Below are 17782 nucleotides of genomic sequence, written 5' to 3' on the forward strand. Positions count from 1 at the left end.
GTGCATGGGCATCAACTCCATCTTTAGATTGTTTTTCGCCATAAAGGGCGATGATGGAGTTAGTAAAAGAATAGAAAAAGATGTCCATGTAATGTATCTAAGTAAGATAATACTGCAACAGATAAAGGTATCCGTGGAAGTGGGTGGGCGTTTACAACTCTACATGCCAAGAATAGATGCATACTGGTAAGTAGCATTTTCCGTTCGAGGCATATGAGCTGTAGATTTTATTCTTTAGCATAGACTATACTGCAGTTTTTCTCCCTAGCGATGGCAACCTGTATCTGTTGCAGTGGTTTGAAAAAGTGTTCTCAGTACAGCCTGGCCTACAGTAGCTTGTTGTTTTGCTTGCACATCTACACAATAGTGTTTAGTGAAAGTATGTGGTGTAGACCAAGTTGCTGCTTTGCAGATGTCATCTAGGGGAATGTTCCCTAAGAATGCCATAAAAGCCCCTAGTTCACGTGTGGAATGAGATCTAGGGGGAATAGTTAATGTACGTTTAGCTTTGAGATAGCATATTTGGATGCATTTAACAATCCACCTTGCAATTCCTGTTTTTGAAATGGGATTGCCTTTGTGAGGTGGGGAGAAAGCCACTAAGAGTTGTTTTGTGTTTCTAAACGACTTAGTTCTTTCGATGTAGTAGAGTATCGCTCTTTTAACGTCCATGGTGTGGAGAGCGCGTTCTGCCACTGAGTCTTGTTGAGGGGAAAATACTGGAAGTTCAACTGACTGATTAAGGTGGAAGGCAGATACTACCATAAGTAGAAATTTTGGGTTAGGTCTAAGAACCACTTTACTATGGTGTATTTGTAAAAATGGTTCTTGTATGGTTAATGCCTGGATTTCACTAACTCTCCTAAGGGATGTGATAGCTACCAGGAAGGCCACGTTCCATGTAGAAAACTGTATCTTGCATTTGTGCTGAGGTTCGAATGGAGGACCCATGAGTCTGGTAAGGACTATATTGAGATTCCAAAGAGGAGCAGGTGGAACTCTAGGCCGAATTACTCTTTCAAGTCCTTCCATAAACGCTTTGATAGCGGGTACCCTAAAGAGAGACAAATGTTGTTTGTTTTGGAGATAAGCAGCGATTGCAGCTAGATGTAGCCATATAGATGTGTATGCCAGGTTACATTGTTGTAGATGCAAAAGATAACAGATAATGTTCTGGATGGAAGCATCTAATGGATTGAATTTGTTGTTTGTACAGTAGACGACAAATAGTGTCCCCATTTCCGCATAGCATGTTCTAGTGGTAGGATGTCCAGCTTCTTTAATAATATTCATGCAGTCTGGTGGGAGATTGACGTAGCCAAATTCTAGGACTTCAGGATTCAGATCACAAGATTTAGTTGATTGGGATCTGGATGGCTTATCTCTCCATGGTTCTGAGTGAGGAACTTGGGGGAGAGGTGTAGCTTTTGATGAGGTACTACTGAGAGTTCCAATAGGGTTGTGAACCATGGTTGGCGCGCTCATGTTGGAGCAATTAGGATCATTGTGAGTGGGTGTTGTTTGAGCTTTCGAACCACTAGCAGAATGAGCGGGAGAGGCGAAAATCATATGCAAATTTGCCTGACCAGTTCATCCATAGCGCATTCCCTTTGGACAATGGGTGTGGATACCTGGAGGCGAAGCTTGGGCATTTAGCGTTTTGGTGTGGCAAACAGGTCTTTTTCTAGGTAACCCCACATGTGAAAGAATGGAAGAAGAACTTGAGGATGAAGTTCCCATTCGTGGATCTGCTGTGTTTGACGACTGAGCAGATCCGCGATCTGATTGTGTACTCCTGAGAGATGTTGCGCGAGGAGGTCTATATTTTGAAGAACAGCCCACCTCCAAATGCTTTGTGCTAGTCGTGAAAGCTGGAGAGAGTGTGTGTCCCCCTGTTTTTGTATGTAGTACACTGCTGTCATGTTGTCTGTACGTACTAAGACAGCTTTGCCTACTAGCAAGAGTTGAAAAGACTTTAGTGCTAGAAAGATTGCTAGTAACTCCAGGTGATTTATGTGGTTGTTTTTGCTAATGGGTCCATATGCCCTGAATGGTTTGGTTTTGGAGATGAGCTCCCCAGCCGGTGAGTGATGCATCTGTTGTTAGCACTAGACAAGTTTCTTTGTGTTTCACCACTGCAGAGAGCGATGTGTGCGGCTGTCCACCAGCACCAAATCTGTCAACTGACCTTGAGCTTGGTTCCACTGATGTGCCAAACATTCCTGTAATGGCCGCATCTGGAGTCTTGCATAGGGGACGATGAGGATGCAAGATGCCATCATTCCGATTAGCTGCATAAAGACTCGAGCTGGCAATGAATGTTGAGGCTGAAATTGGGATATTAGACCCTGCATGGTGGAGATCCTGACTGGATTGGGGTATGCTAGGGCCTTTGAAGTGTCTAGAGGGGCTCCTAGATACTGTTGCATTTTGGATGGTTGAAGGTGAGACTTGGTGTGGTTTACTGTGAACCCCAAGTCGTGAAGTAATTGAATGGTTTTGTGAGTGTGTTGTACACAAGCGCTGTGATACTTGGCTTTTATGAGCCAGTCGTCCAAATAAGGAAACACGTGAATGTGTTGCCTTCGTAAGTGAGCTGCCACCACTGCAATGCATTTGGTGAAGACTCTTTGAGTGCTGTGGTCACTCCGAATGGGAGGACTTTGAATTGATAGTGTTGACCGTCCACTATGAACCTGAGGTATTTTTTGTGAGAGGGATGAATAAGAATATGAAAGTAGGCGTCCTTCAGATCCAAAGTGGAGAGGAAGTCGCCTTGTTGAAGTAGCAGGAGCACTGTTGAGTGACCATATGGAAGTGGTCTGATTGAATGTAGAGGTTTAGGGGTCTGAGGTCCAGTATTGGTCTGAGAGACGTCCTTTTTTGAGATTAGAAAATAGAGCGATGATGCAAGGGGACTGGTTCTAATGCGTTTTTTTGTAAGAGAGAGAGAACCTCTTGTTTTAAAAGGGTCAAATGTTCCGTGGACATTGGGCGGTGTTTGGGAGGTATATGTGGAGGATTGGAGGTGAGTTCCAGGCAGTAACCATACTGGATAATTTGTCTTACCCACTTGTCTGTGGTGATGGAATTCCAGAAAGGTAGGAACTGTGATAGACGTCCCCCGACAGGTGTGGAGTGATCGGGGGGAAGTGGAGGGAAGTCATTGCTTGGTGGTAGGGGAGGTGAGGGTGTTGTTACCGCGTCCTCTTCCCTTATTGTTGTTACCCCTGTATCCTCCTCTAAAATATCCTTTGGAGAAGGAACTTTGATTGGGGCTTTTGTAAGATGAAGAAGGCTGCTCTGATGCATTGGTTTTGGAGCCACCCCTATAAAAGGAGCGACTAAAAGAACCTCTCTGGGAAGGCGATTGCAAAGCTCCCATAGATTTTGCAGTCTCTATCTTTCTTCATCTTTTCTAAGGATGTGTCGATTGTAGGTCCAAAGAGATGATCCTGGTGAAAAGGCTGATTAAGAATACTGGTTTGCACCTCTTGTTTGAAACCGGATATCCAGAGCCAAGCGTGTCTGCGTAATAGAACGCTGGTATTAACGGCACGAGATGCGGTATCAGCTGCATCAAGAGCACTCTTAATGGATGTATTTGTAATTAATTTACCTTCTTGTATCAGGTCATTTGCCTTGTCCTTATATTGATCAGGGAGATGCTGGATAAGCTTCTCAAGCTCATATTAGTGAGCCCTGTCATATCTTGCCAGTAAAGCCTGGGTGTTGGCAATTCTCCAATAATTTGCAGCTTGTGACCCAATACGTTTTCCGGATGCATCTAAAAGTTTCTATTCCTTGCCAGGGGGTGGTGCGTCTCCTGTTGTTTGTGAATTGGCCCTTTTACCTGCATTAGACACCACCAGGGAGTCTAGAGGGACCTAACCCTTGAGGAATATTGGGTCGTTGGGAGCCGCCTTATATTTTTTATCTATTATAGGGTTAAGAACCCTGGCTCTGACAGGGTCTTTAAATACCTCTGGTGCGTGTTTAAGCAATCCCTTCAACATTGGTAGGGAGTGTGCGGACTTTTGTGGCTGAGCGAAGGTTTCTAATAGGAAGTCTTCCTCTAAGGGATCTGAGTGCAATTGTACACCATGATATTGTGCAGCCCTTGTGATTAGTTGCGCAAACCCCACATTATCATATAGAGGGGATGGGCGAGATGGATAGAGGTCCGGATCATTGTGTAGATCTGGATCAGTATTATAATCCTGCCAGGGATCTGGATCTTGTGGGATGGTATGTGCATCATCATCATCCCCTTGTTGGTTTGTGTGCTCCTCCCTGTCCCCATCCCCGTCCCCACCGCCATAATTACTATCTTCGTCTAGGGGCCGAGGTGAAATTGAGGGTTGTAGGGAATGTACTGGAGAAATCAGTAGATTGGGATCAGTAGGAGGAGGAGAGGGTGGAGGAGGTGGAAGAGGTGGAGAGGTATTAGTTCCTATATTTCTTTTCTTAGGAGGAACTGGAGAATCTTGTGAATAGTCCGATTTCCTTTTTAGTGTGGAAGTGACATAACCAGTCTCTGGATCAATATGTATTGTTTTCTGTTTTGGATCTGGAAGGTCCTGTGCAAACAGGTCTTTGGATCCGGTGTCCTATTTTGGAGTGGAAGATTTATGGTCTGCATGTTCCTTTGCCTTCTGAGGGGTTTTATCCTGTTTAGGCTTAGGTGTAGGAGTTTTCGGCTCGGGGACGTTTTTTGGCTCTGAAGACTTCGATTCAGTCTGTTTCGGCTCCAAAGGCTTGGTTTTTGACTGTTTCGGCTCCAAAACTTGTCTTTTGTCTGTTTCGGTGACTAGCACTTCGGCGTCGAAGGTGTTTTCGGCGCCGGTGGTGGCACATTTATGTGTTTGGACGTCAGTTCCGAAGGTGTTTTATCGGTAACGGAGCAGGGTTGGCTCGAGCCCGAGCCAGGAGGCTTATCTTTTGGTTCCATAGCCGAGCCGGAGGGCGGGCGTCTGAAATTTTTGGTCGGTGTGGACCTAGGCCCGTGGGCGAAGGTGTTACCGGAGCCTCTTGTATGGGAGTGGGTAGGACAGGGGTCCCAGTACTCACGGCCCGTTGAGCTGGAGTGACTGCATCGTCGACGTTGGAGTCATCGGCCTCGGAGACTGAGATCTGTTCTTCCTCGGCTCCTTGTTCTAGAAAGGTATCATGACCTGGTTCAAAGATATCCGGAATCGAAGTGCTTCCCCGGGACATTTCGTGGCGTTGAGCCAGACGACCATGGATGTTTTTTTTGGGCCTGAAGGATAAACAGGCGTCGCAGGTGTTTTCTTCGTGCTCAAGAGAGAGGCAAAGATTACACACCTTGTGTAGGTACGAGTGTGAGAATATAGCACCACACTGGGGACATTTTTTGAAGGGAGTCCGTTCCATCGATGTCCAATGTGGGCGTGGGTAGGCCCAACGGCCCGCGTCGAAGTCTAGGTTGAGTAGCTCGATTGTAGAGGATGCGCGTAGAGAGGGAAGCGCGATTGAAACAATACCGTCGAGAGGTGACTGATTGCACGTCGAAGGGGTTTCGATAACGATACCCAACGGAACGCAGCAATTCACATCCGAACCCGATGGCCGAAAAAAACAATCTAAAGATGGAGTTGATGCCCATGCACACTATCACCAGAAGGAGGAGTCACCTATCTCGTGACTACAAAGACTTCTTTGAGAAAAACAAACTGCAAACATCTGAGCCCAACACCAGATGGCGGTCTATGCTAAAGTATACAATCTACAGCTCATATGCCTCGAAGAAGAAGTTACTGAAACTTGGATGACAACCAACATCTAGCTGGCACCGAGTTTCAGATCAGCAGGATTACTATTAAAAAAACAGACTATCTTGCAAGGCATCTTTGCCCAATTGCTTAACTTTTGGATAGTAGCTCTTCCATCCAACGGAATTCCTTAAAAAAAAAAAAAAAAAAAAAGAGGGCGTGATGAAAGCCCAGATCCTCTAAGACCTCTCGCAGCCAACATCCATGCAGCGATTTTAGGCTTCCTGGCATTAGCTGGTTGCTAGATGATATACTACAATTAGGAGAGAAGTAAAGCTTAGAGACATTTACTGTGCAAATCGTGGTCTTGCTAAAACTGAATGTACAGTCCAATTCAAACATCTACAGGATATCTAGGATTGATCACCCTGACAAGAGAAAGCTGATTGTCAAGTTTACAAGGAAAGGAAAAAGATAACCTGAAGCAGAACCAACATTTTTAGACAGTGTTTACAGTGCCCCTTCAGAACCCAGAACACTTTTCATGCTTAACAGGATCCCACTCACACAAGTGTGTAAAATATAGACACACAGAGCACCCAATAGACACACACAAGTAAGGGCTCCACTTATGGTTACTAGAGAGTTTCTACAACGGTGAGCAGGCATTCATATGCAACCCCAGGGATACACTTAGCAGGCTGTGCCTATAATCATATGCTACCAGCATGAGTTACAGAAGAGGTAAATGTGCTTACTTTTTTCTTTCAGTCTTACTCAGAGGTAAACAGAAAGTCAAAAGATGTTATACTTTCAAGAATATTCAGACTATAATGATCGTTCAAAAGGAATTTGTTGACAGATTATCATCATCTTCGTCTTACTTTCACTTATAACGCACCAAATGGCCTTACTGCAATATTTGACCTCCACTAACAGTTCAGTTAAAAATATGATCACTGCACTGACTGTGAATAAATGTAGAGCTATTGCAGTCCTGTACAGGATAGGGGCATCTAATGCTATGCAGTACTAGTGGTGCACAATACCATTTAGGAAACGCTAAATTAGTTTGTGACAAAAACCCACCCTCGCCTTATACCTGTTAGTATAAAAATGTGCCTGTCATTTTACTCAGCCAGCAAATTGTACACAGCCCCTCGTGCTCATATGCACATTTACAAGCAACACACCAATAGCACCATCCATGCCATCCTTCCTGGAAGAGGTCCATATATACTTTTTAGCGCAGTGTACAAAATATGTTTGGAATACTGACATTAACTACTATTGTATTCCTCCATTTCAAGAGTTTGAAGTAGGGACATAAGGCAGAGAAAGGTGGCTTCACCGTCTTCCTCTGTTGGTTGAGACTGAGTGACGGGTGCCAATAGTCTTATTGTCCACATGCCATTGACGGTCACAGCCGGTGGTGTCTCACCTTATGACCTGAGCCTTAATTGTGCAAAACACAATTGACAGCAATTAATGCCCTCCACAGAGGGTGTTAAACACTGTTAACCCCCTGAGCGGATGACATCAAGACTTACATCAACAAGGCTTAAAGTCAATTATAAATAAATGAAAGTATGGGTAATCAAATTAGAGAAAGCCATAAGCATTGCTCCCATTACCATGTAATCACAAGGTCTGTATCTAAATTCCATCTAACCACTCACTGATGCAGTTAAGAAACAGCCTTGGAAAAATCTTCACTGCCACATCCAGATGGGAAGAGGGTTTACAGTTCATTGTATCTTTACTGATATCTTTCTTGTGGACTGACCATGTGAGAGCATTCATTCATGGCAACTGTATCAGGCCGGTCAATAAGAGAACATCCATGATCTGTGTAAATTCCCGAACTCTGATCAACAATCAGTTTTAAACAAATCAACTACTAGAGCATAATGAGACTTTGGCTAACCGTTTCGCATTAAGAGCTATATTTATGTTTGCAATAAATTAAACAAAAGGAGAGAAAACAACTGTAGACAAGTGGAGCTGAGAGAAATATTTATTTCTGGATATGTCTGCACCCATTTAGGTATTTGCATCCAGATGCACCTCATGCCAAATGATATATGGCCAACGACAGATGCCTTTAAAACCATGATCAGTGCTGCTGCCTACCTTTATGATGCTTTGGCACGTTGAGAGAGGCAAGCCCACCAAACTGGTGCCGTTGATGGACATCACCTGGTCTCCAATGTTAAGCTTTCCCGACTTCTCTGCCGGGCCTCCGTGCATCATGTTGGCAATGATCACCGTAGGCAGGATGGATCCCCAGCCGGACTCCACTATCACCACACCTAGGATCTCCCCTTTTTGCTTTTCTATGAAAACCTGAAATTAAAGGTAAGGCATGACTGCTGCTGGATATCAATATTTTCCCACATACACTTTTTCATCGGCATATTTTGAAACAGAAGATAGGGAATTAACTATTTGTGAAATGATCAAGCTGGTTGTGCAATAATTACATTGCAGCAACAGAGAATTTAAAGGAGGGCACTGCAAACAATAGGATAATGCCACAGAATCTTTGCACTAGCACAAAAAAACACTTTTTGCACAATTGACGTTTCTTTAATGCGGAATAGAGTATGTATATCTTTCACTGTTTATGCTCAATTTGGTGAACCCTCGGTCTGTTGACTTAGGCTAGTTTCTCATGATCCATTATCTATGGATCACTTGAGTGTACTATGCTCATTATGGGATAACATAATTTTGTTTCAAACACAATTCAATCTATCATATTTGAAAAGGAGTGAAAATGTAGTGCCTCCACCCTCTGCAGGACAAAAATGCTGTAGAATCGGTGTATGTCCTATTTGCAATGGCGCAAAAATAGTTTGCTCCATTTCTATTAAAAATGCAGCAAAATTGAGTACATTGAGTTGCACTGGGGGTTGTTGCTGTTGGTCATATATTTTTTTTGAAAAACTGCACCAGTTCCTTGCATTAATGAGGGTGACAAAAGACTTCATATGCACTCCAAATAGCTTCCTGGTTCAGCATGACTAAAACAACTTAAAATGTCCTACCAACTCTATTCACTATATTAATTTATCCTTTTCTTAAAACTACTCATGTGGAGATGTAAAAATAAATCGGCCAACTTGAAATATTATTTTATTTTTTACTTACGATTTATGAATACGGGGACTGGTCTATTATAGCATTACTGGCATGTGCCTTGGACATGTAAAGATGGAAAAAAGAGGAAAATGTGCACATCCTATTCTGAAACAGCAGTTTTGTGTGGGCAGATGATACTCCCCAGGTGCAGGTGAGCAGAGGTTCCACAGTACTACAAGTTGCTGGCATGGGGAAAGGGCCAGCGAGTTTTCAGCAGCTTCCTAATTCACAGAGGGCTGTGGTTTGTATACAGAAATGAGCCATTAATTCCCCTCCACTTGAGGCTGGCAAGATACAAGACAAATACAGATAAACGGACATGGGGACACAGGGTCAGATCTGACTCCTGCCCAGCGGCATCGGATTGGGAAGGCGGGTAGTCGGGCATTGGCCGATGGGCCTGTGCCCAAGGGTCATCTGTGGGCCGGTTGTTAGGTGTCGCCTAGCGTTACAGCACATTCGCTGCTCGCTTGCAAGATCTATTGTCGTTGGTTTTGCTTTGGAAGCGGGGTGGAAAATCCACCCATGCTTTTCATTGGCGCGCGTCAAAAACACGTGCTGTTGATTGGAAGGGAGGCATGTTTGTTCCCTCCCCGTCTCCTGTTTGCAGTGCCTGCCCGGACAGGAGATGTGCACGCGTACGGCATCTCTTTTGCTCGCGGCGGAATGTATGTATCGCTTTTACTTTCAGTAATCAAGGGCTTCGTGTTAGGAGTTTGGAAGCACACGCCCGATGCGTTGGGCAATAGACAGCAGAAGTCATTCAAATCTTGTGCGCAGCCGTGGCGGGCCATTAACAGCCTACAGGGACAGCGGAGGGCATTAACGCTGACTGGTGACAAGGGCTCGCGGGGACTGCAGCTAGCGCTTAGGCCCAGAGATAGGCTGATTCACAGGGAGATATTCTAGGACAGAGCCCCATGGAGGGCCTTCTGCGAGCAGAACCGACTGCCAGCAGACATCCCGGATCTGGAGGGGAGAGCTCTGTGCTGCCCAGGCAGGTCCAGTGCAGCCCCTACACCAAGGCTTGCTTTCCCGGACAAGCCATGACCGACCTCTGCCCTGTTCCTGTTCCGATTCTGTCTGCGCGGGAGAAAGCCGCAGCCGACACTTCCCTTCCTCTCCTGCTGACTGCAGCAGTTTGGGCCTGTTGTGCATTTTGGTGCTTTTTCTATTCAAAATGCAATCTTTACATGCTGAATATCATTGATCAGCCAGGGTTGAGGCAGACATGCAACCCCAAAGTCATGTGAAGGTTATTGGTGGGAGGGTTCTGTACATAGAAGCCACGGCAAGATGACCTCGCCTGCACTTCGGACTAGAGCGTTATGTGAATCATTTCCCGGGGATTTCAGGGCAGGGGCTGCGGGACTTTGTCGGCACTATGGGAATTCAATAGGGTCTCGTCTCATTGGTGTGGGTGTAGTCAATTGTACCGTGAAACCCACCAGGGTGCACTGTGGCGACATTCATTTAGAATTAAATAAGGGAACCTAGATAAAAGGTTGGGACTCCGCATTGATGGCCCTCGGGAAGGAAAGAGGATCCAGAACATTACTGTAAAGGGTGTGGGCTGACGAGCCACTAAGTTTGAATTGCTCCCTGGGTGAGTTGCACAATGGGGTGCAGCAGGTTATATCGTAAATCACAAGCCCTCTTGTTTCACACAATGTCTGATCTGTTTCTCAGAGTAAATGATGGTGCACAAAGCTGGCGCCTTGTCAAATCTAGTATTTCAAAAGCTTAATTTTGGCAGGTGTGCATCGCGAAAGTAATGGAAATCAGATGCTGTTTCTCTACAACCACCATGCAAATGTTGTCTTAATGGCTCCCACGCTGTCACTACTATGGTTAAAATGTCATATTTGGGTAATCCCCAGAGCTTTATAAACATTGGTTTTGGGCACAGTACTTAAAAATTGGGCTTTAAACTGCATGAATTGGTTATGCAGTCTTACTTTACAGACCATTCTCTTAAAAAGGTCTACTCAACAAAATGAGTCATACTACGTATAGAGGACTCACAATTCATTGCGAAGAGGATACTGTTTCAGATTAATCCAAATCGCACCCAGGGCCAGCCTTAGGCATGTGCGAACTGGGTCCAGGGCACCGACCTCCAGCAGTCTCCCTACGACTTCGATCAAAAGCAAAGTGTTTAAACACTTTCTAAATTTTATTTTTCTCGTCGTGGCATTCCTTAATCTTGCTCCCTCACTTTCCTCCTGCTCATTCCAAATGTTAAATATCTTGGCAAATAAAGATGAGTGGGATAGGGCACAAAATTTGCTTTGATTTCACTCTCCGATTGAAGGAATTAATGAACACCGCCAATAGCCACCAAGGCATACAAGTTTTTTTGTTTTTTTTTACATGACCTGCCACAGTCGCCCAGCAGTATCCATATCAATATTAATAATAAAAGAACGCAATATTATTACGACTTCTTTTTGTACAACTAACAGTTCGTCTGTCTTTTTGACCATGAAGTGGTGTGAGACTTGCTAATCCTTCAAATGCTTTTATCATCCCAGCAACTATTCATTGCAATACTCAAACACTGTACACTACTGCTACCTACTCCTCTTTCCACCATCACTAGCTGGAACATAAGTTATACATCCACATACTTACTACACACATACATACCACTCCTTATCTGTGAAATACATACACTACACTCCAAACAAAAACATTAAGCAAGATTGTAATTACAATGGCAATAACTCTAACTGATGCGAGACCTGTTGCATTGCAAATGCTTGTTGTTAGGAGCTCTGTCAACTGCTCCACAGAGCCTTACTGTCTCTTCCCCACCAGGCCAGTGTAATGTGGGGCCAGCATCATGGGGAGGCAGGTTCGGAGGGGGAAGCTTGCATCAACACCGCTAGGCGGCCAGATTCTGGCTGCTGTAGACTTTAGCTTGGCCCCCGTGGGGCTGGGGCAGAAGCTCAGAAGCAGTGTTCCACTTCCTGCTGTGCTCTTAAACAGAGGTGTCTGGCTGGGAACAGGTTATGCGGCCGTTGGGCCATCATCACCTCATCTCCCCTGGAGCAGCAGCAGCTCCCTGCTTTTCTTCACCCCTCCCCTGGCTGGCCATCGCCCTGAGGCATTAGTTTGCTGGGGAGAGGGAAGAGTAAGGGAAGCGGCTTCACTGAGGGCTTGCTGTTGGCACCTCGGCCCCAGTGTCTTTTACGCCTTGGGGGGGGCAGGTGGGCAAGTTTGCATAGGGCTCGCTGTGAGGCATCTTTCTCAGCGAGGAAAAGTGAGGATGTAATGTTAGTGTCAGAGCTGCCGAATTTGGAACTATGAAAATAAGTTCAAGTGCCAGCCTCAGCTCACCATCCTGTGATTCTGGTAAATTATTTAATTGCCCAAGGCCTAAAATAAAAATGAATTTGATCTTCTGTAATGTGACTTTTGCTCATATAATCACTACCCTTGGGCTGAGTTCACACTAAAACTACAATAAAAAACATAACCTTCTTTTTCCTCATGTTTGTAGAGTATGCAAAGGCTGGAATAAAAGGAATTATGAAAGAGGATTCTTTATACAATTAAAAATATGTCCGTATTCCTTTTTAACATGGCTTTTCTGCCTTTGGTTAGTTTTTAACTATCTGTCACAGATCATTAAAGCAGCTTTAGAACACATTTTAAACTGCATTCATCTTATGTTTATTGTTTGAAGTACATATTGATCAGAGGAGAAAATACATTTTCCTACCAGCCAGGACATTAAAATACCCGTAATGCTGGTTAAAAAATGACCAGGTGGCAATACAATGGCACCTACATATATAACCCTGGCAAACATAACCATGTCAGGAGTTGCGGCCTATGGGCCACTTTATTTAACCTCACTTGCCCAGCCAAATGTAGTGCTTCTAGTTTTCACCAATGTTTCTGGCTCTATGAGCTTTAAAATATGTAATTTATCCAATATTTCTCTAAAAATGAGACAAGCCAAATGGTGTTTTATAAATGGGTGTGATCCGGGTATGTGGGCCACTTTTTGGGGGATGCCCGGGCCGGATTGTGATCCCAATCTGACCCTGCTGCTCGGTCTTGAGACATTTAAGTAAGTTCGCTCTCCATGAGGTTATCTATACATGTTTCCTTCCCACTGCATTATTAGACATGGAAAAAAACAACTGCATGTCAGAGAAAGGGACTAGTAGCAAAGAAACAGCCACCAACTGGAGGCAGACACTGTCCCCGACACCAATATGAAGGAAGTGTCAAAGGAAGGACAAGGGAGCCACGGAGAAGGACAGTTCCAAAAAAGGGGCAAAAAAGCAGACTTGGGTAGAGCTTAGCTCTGTCCAGAAGTAGGCCACGTGAAACCTAGTGAGGGAAATTAAAACTGAAAAAAACACACTGCTACTCGATGTGGAGTTCTGCTTGTTTGGAACCAAACCCAGAAAATCAAACCACTGGCAATGAAGGCACTAAGGCATACAGTGCTGTCCTCCTGGTCTCTCTAGGGGGAGTCAGCAACATAAGTGCCCTGAAGCACCTATGCGGTAGACCGGAGGGGCACGTGAACCACCCCCCGTGCCAACATGCTTGCACAATGTGGTTGCCCAAGCCTACCCAAGTTCTGACAGACTGCATGTGTGTCATGGAGGAGGTATGCTCCCTACTTCCGGCACATTATAGCAAGCTACTGTTTTTCGTGAAGTCACCCACTACCACATTACTGTAATCAGCCATGCTCATGTTGCCCATGTGGTTTTCATCTTACCAGGTGTTAGAAAATGCAAGTACACCGCCCTCCTACTTCATGTGTATCACTGGCCTTCATAATATGGATACTCCATTCTGGTACCTACTTCATATCGCATACTAGCAGCCATCTTAAAGTCAGGCTGTTCGCATCACAAGACAATTCAAACAAATTCAGATGCAAGGATACTTGTGTGTCACAAAGACTGCCAATAACATGGATATAGTAAAGAAGGAACATCAGGCTCCACACACAAGAGATGGTTTGAATAAAATCAGATGAAAGCATATTTCATGTTACTCATTAACCATGTGCTTACCATAAAGATGAAAGGTACACAAATAAGAAAGAACTGTGTCAAAAGGTTTAAGTCATCAACGATGCTGTGAAACTGTGCAAGACAGCTACTGATGAGCCTAGAGATGCACATCAAGCTAGACGGCTATTTGCACTATAATTAATTCACCCAGGCTGAAGTACATCCGTCTTGTGCTTATACTTACACATTTCATTCCCAGGAAGATGTAACTAACAACCTCAGTAACACACAAGAATAGGAATCAACCCAGCTTTTGAGCATGCAATGTCTAACACAGAAAACAAGACCTTTACAATGTTTCATGGTCTATCACCTTTTCACATGTCTCACTTCCAAACTTAGATCAATCCTAAGAAAGTAATCGAGACAATCAAAAATTACCCGAGAGTCGCCAGCAAGAATGGCTCCGGAGGACCATACCACATATCCAGCAACGATCCGTGCAGGTAACAACGGTGGGGCCATGTAAGGGGGATTTCGAGGGATGATGCAGAGGCAAAATTCAATAAATAATTAATTTACCATCTGCATCGTCCCTCGAAATCTCCCCTTGCACGGCCCCACCGACCCACTGCTGTTACCTGCACGGATCGCGTCTGCACATATCTATTGGTCAGTATAAGTGGCAATGAGATGGAAGAGCTATTTATTACGGGAGACTCCCGCATCTTTACAGTTTGAGGCGCAACAGCCCTCCAAGCATCAAATCCCAAGGCCTGTGGCTAGAAGACAGCAAGGCATCTGGCCATTCACACTGAGGTGGTCATACACATCAATCTCTGCCATCTATATCAAAGATCTCCTTTAACGTCATAATAAAGAGCCTGAATTTAACAACAATGTACAATATTCATAGATCCTCCTGTATTGGTGAAAAAAGGATTTGTGATTGTGCCACGGTACAGATAATTATGGTAGTCTTGGGGACATCATTACTGACTACTTTAAGCAAGTTTCATTAACTTGAAAGGCTATCCTCCAACCTGACATACAGAACATTCCAGTCAAGAAAGAAGGGAACCTATTCTGAAGAATACATCAGAACCAACTCCAACACACAGCTTCCGCTCTGGGCTAATGGCAGCTGAAAGGAAATTATTCAATAGCTTTTTGATAAAACATTGAAAAAGAGAATCCCCAAATGGTTTAAACATTATTGGTCATAACAATTGTTGTAACATTAAAAACACTATACTTATATTATGAACTTTCAATTTTTCCACATTCAGTCCTTTATCGTACGTAGTACTGTCACATCAAAATAAAGATCAGTTAAAAAGATGGAAGGTTTGGAGATTTTTTTTACACAAAGTTTCTACAATTATCTGTGGTTGGGGTGCTCATGATGGTGAAATAGGTGTAGTAAAGCCCCGGTAAAACCATAACACATGACTCATTAATGTTTAAATAGGACTCCAAATGCAGGTCAAGTTACCAGCGACAGGACATGCAATACACATGCGACAACCTACATCTTTGCAGTTTTCTGACTTGGAGAAGTGGATCAGGTCATCGTTGTACATATCCTGGGTGTTGAGCAGGTCACTGTACTCCTTCTGGCTTAGATCCTCTGGGTTGATGCCATTGGCCCTCAAGAATTCTTGGTAGGCCACACTAAATGCTTGGCCTATGGACTGTGCAATCAGCTGGGCCTGCAACACAGAAGAGGAAGTATTTAATCGCACCAATAGACCTGTTAGCTGTGATACTGGAATGGTACAACATACCAATATACCTGCACTGGAAAAAACAGAAAACTGCACCATCCCTTTTTTCATTCCTTTGCCAGATGTATGTTCAGATGGTTCCCAACAGCCAAGTGATAGACAAAAATATTCCTAACAGGGAAGGTGATGGAAGTGCGAATGGTATTCAGATCCAGGCTTTCTGGGAAGGCATCACATTGTAAACAGCAGCGAATTAAGTTTTAGGGACAGAGTTGGTCTTATTAGTGCATGACTACTGGTGGTGCGAAGTGAAGACTCAGGAAATCAGAAATATGTTTAGCTTACCCACACTTGTGCTACATCAGCCACATGAATGTCCAGTCTTTGTCCTTTTGCATAAACAGCCGGGGAGGGGTGGGAGTGGGGGGTATTGTGGGGGCGCAGAAAGGTAAACTTTACAAATCAGTTACTAACCTATAGCTTTACTGGCAAAAGAGGGAAAACAAAAGTTGTGTGTGTTCCTAAAATATGGACACACAAGCATAATTAGGTATCCCATGACTTCTTACTGACCGACTGACTACATTTAAACAGTATCCTAGATCACTTGGGGTAGGACAAAATAATGCGTAGCCCAACAAATAGCTCTTCAGCTTTTTCCATTACGGTTTCAGATTTGATAAGGTAAACAATGAGTAATGCCAAATGCGAGTACTGGCCACAATGAGACGTGACACTTTCATGTCTGTGTGTACATCTTAGTAAGTAAAGTAAGTGGCCCTGGATGATGCAGGCTTAAAAGAACTAGAAATGCATCTCCTGACAACATGAAAAGGTCCTTGCATAACGTCAGAGTCCATCAGTATTGCTGTGACAACCAATAGTGGTGTCCCTGGGTCCCGGTTTTTACAGTGATCTATGATGAAGTTTTCATATGGCTTCTAACACCTGCAGACTTTTTTAGATAAACAGCCACACAATCTACCCCCTGCTAATGAACCTCAACCATAACTGACCCAGGTTGAACGCCAGCTTTGACTTAGAAGTAAAAGACGGTGGCCCTGCTTCAAATGTACCCAGAGAACTGTGTCCTTATTTTCTGAAGGGAGCAGGAAATGTGCTATTATGGTTAAGAAGCCAGCCTTTATGTTGGAAAATCCACTGTAAAAAATAGTACTACTTTTAGTGCCCCTGAGAAATTTGAGTGATGTATCTCTCATAGAAAGGAACTAGGGTTATAGGTAAAAGAGACACACTGACTCCGTGAATAGATGTTGTGTATTCTTTACCCTTTCTGCAGACTGAGAACCCCTATCTCCTCCAGGGAGACATTTCCACCAGCTGGGCCCACTTACAGCTGACATGCTGAAGTCCCTTAGGACTGTATGCTGCAATGCGTGCAGCTGCTACCACGCAGCACAACTGGAGCTCTTGCTAACAGATGCTCATTTAACCGTGAACCTCTTTCACAGCAGCGACCTGCGAAAGGTATGCTGGAATAAGTAAAAATCATTGACAACAAGGGCAGTCCGCCCTTACTTCTCGTTCTGCCCTTTCTGCTCGGAAGATATCAGCATGCCCAGAAGCATGCGTAGCAAGGGGGGCTGTTGGTGCCCTTTCCCGTTCCATAAAGCCTGCGGTTGTCTATATAGATCATTTGTCAAAGATGCGCCTGCAAACACATTGTAAGACACCATTGTATTCTTTTTATTTGCATAAAAAGCAATTAAAAAAAGCTTCACCTGGGTGAGACTGAGAATGAGGTCTTAAGATGCACTGGACCCAGACAGTAAAGAAGCATGTAACCAGGAATATGCGTTTGTAGTAATATTTTAGGTTGTTAACAAGTAGGTTGATGTATAAATGGAATACAGTGGATTTGAAGTCCTCCCACTACAGCAAAAAACATAACTGGCAACAACAATTCAGACTTAAAATTGCTAGATATCCAATCATTTGATGTAACAACCTATCAGAAAATTCATATAACCGCATTACTTTTGCTCCACAGCTATCAATATAAATAGGATCACACATTTACCCACCTACAACACGAACTATTGAATTAAAGGGAACTGTTATGAGACTTACTAGCCATCAATCTCATATTCTCTCACTATTGATGTCACCTTCATATCACGTGTTACATAACTGTAGTTGGAATAATACATTTGAGGATTTTGATGATAAA

The 17782-nt window shown here is 43.9% G+C and overlaps 1 protein-coding gene across 4 annotated transcripts in view; it reads right to left on the bottom strand.

Moving 5' to 3' along the window:
* The window catches only part of APBA1 (amyloid beta precursor protein binding family A member 1), a 413377-nt gene that overhangs the window by 40981 nt on the left and 354614 nt on the right, over positions 1–17782 (bottom strand). For all 4 annotated transcript variants that reach the window (XM_085633001.1, XM_085633007.1, XM_085633010.1 and 1 more), the window contains 2 exons: positions 15397–15576; positions 7866–8078 (listed from right to left, as the gene is read on the bottom strand). In XM_085633001.1, coding sequence (XP_085489127.1) covers positions 7866–8078; positions 15397–15576 — 393 coding nt within the window. The remainder of the gene's footprint in view (positions 1–7865; positions 8079–15396; positions 15577–17782) is intronic.

This window comes from Triturus cristatus, chromosome 2_1 (genome assembly GCF_964204655.1).
Source record: "Triturus cristatus chromosome 2_1, aTriCri1.1, whole genome shotgun sequence".
NCBI lineage: Eukaryota > Metazoa > Chordata > Amphibia > Caudata > Salamandridae > Triturus > Triturus cristatus.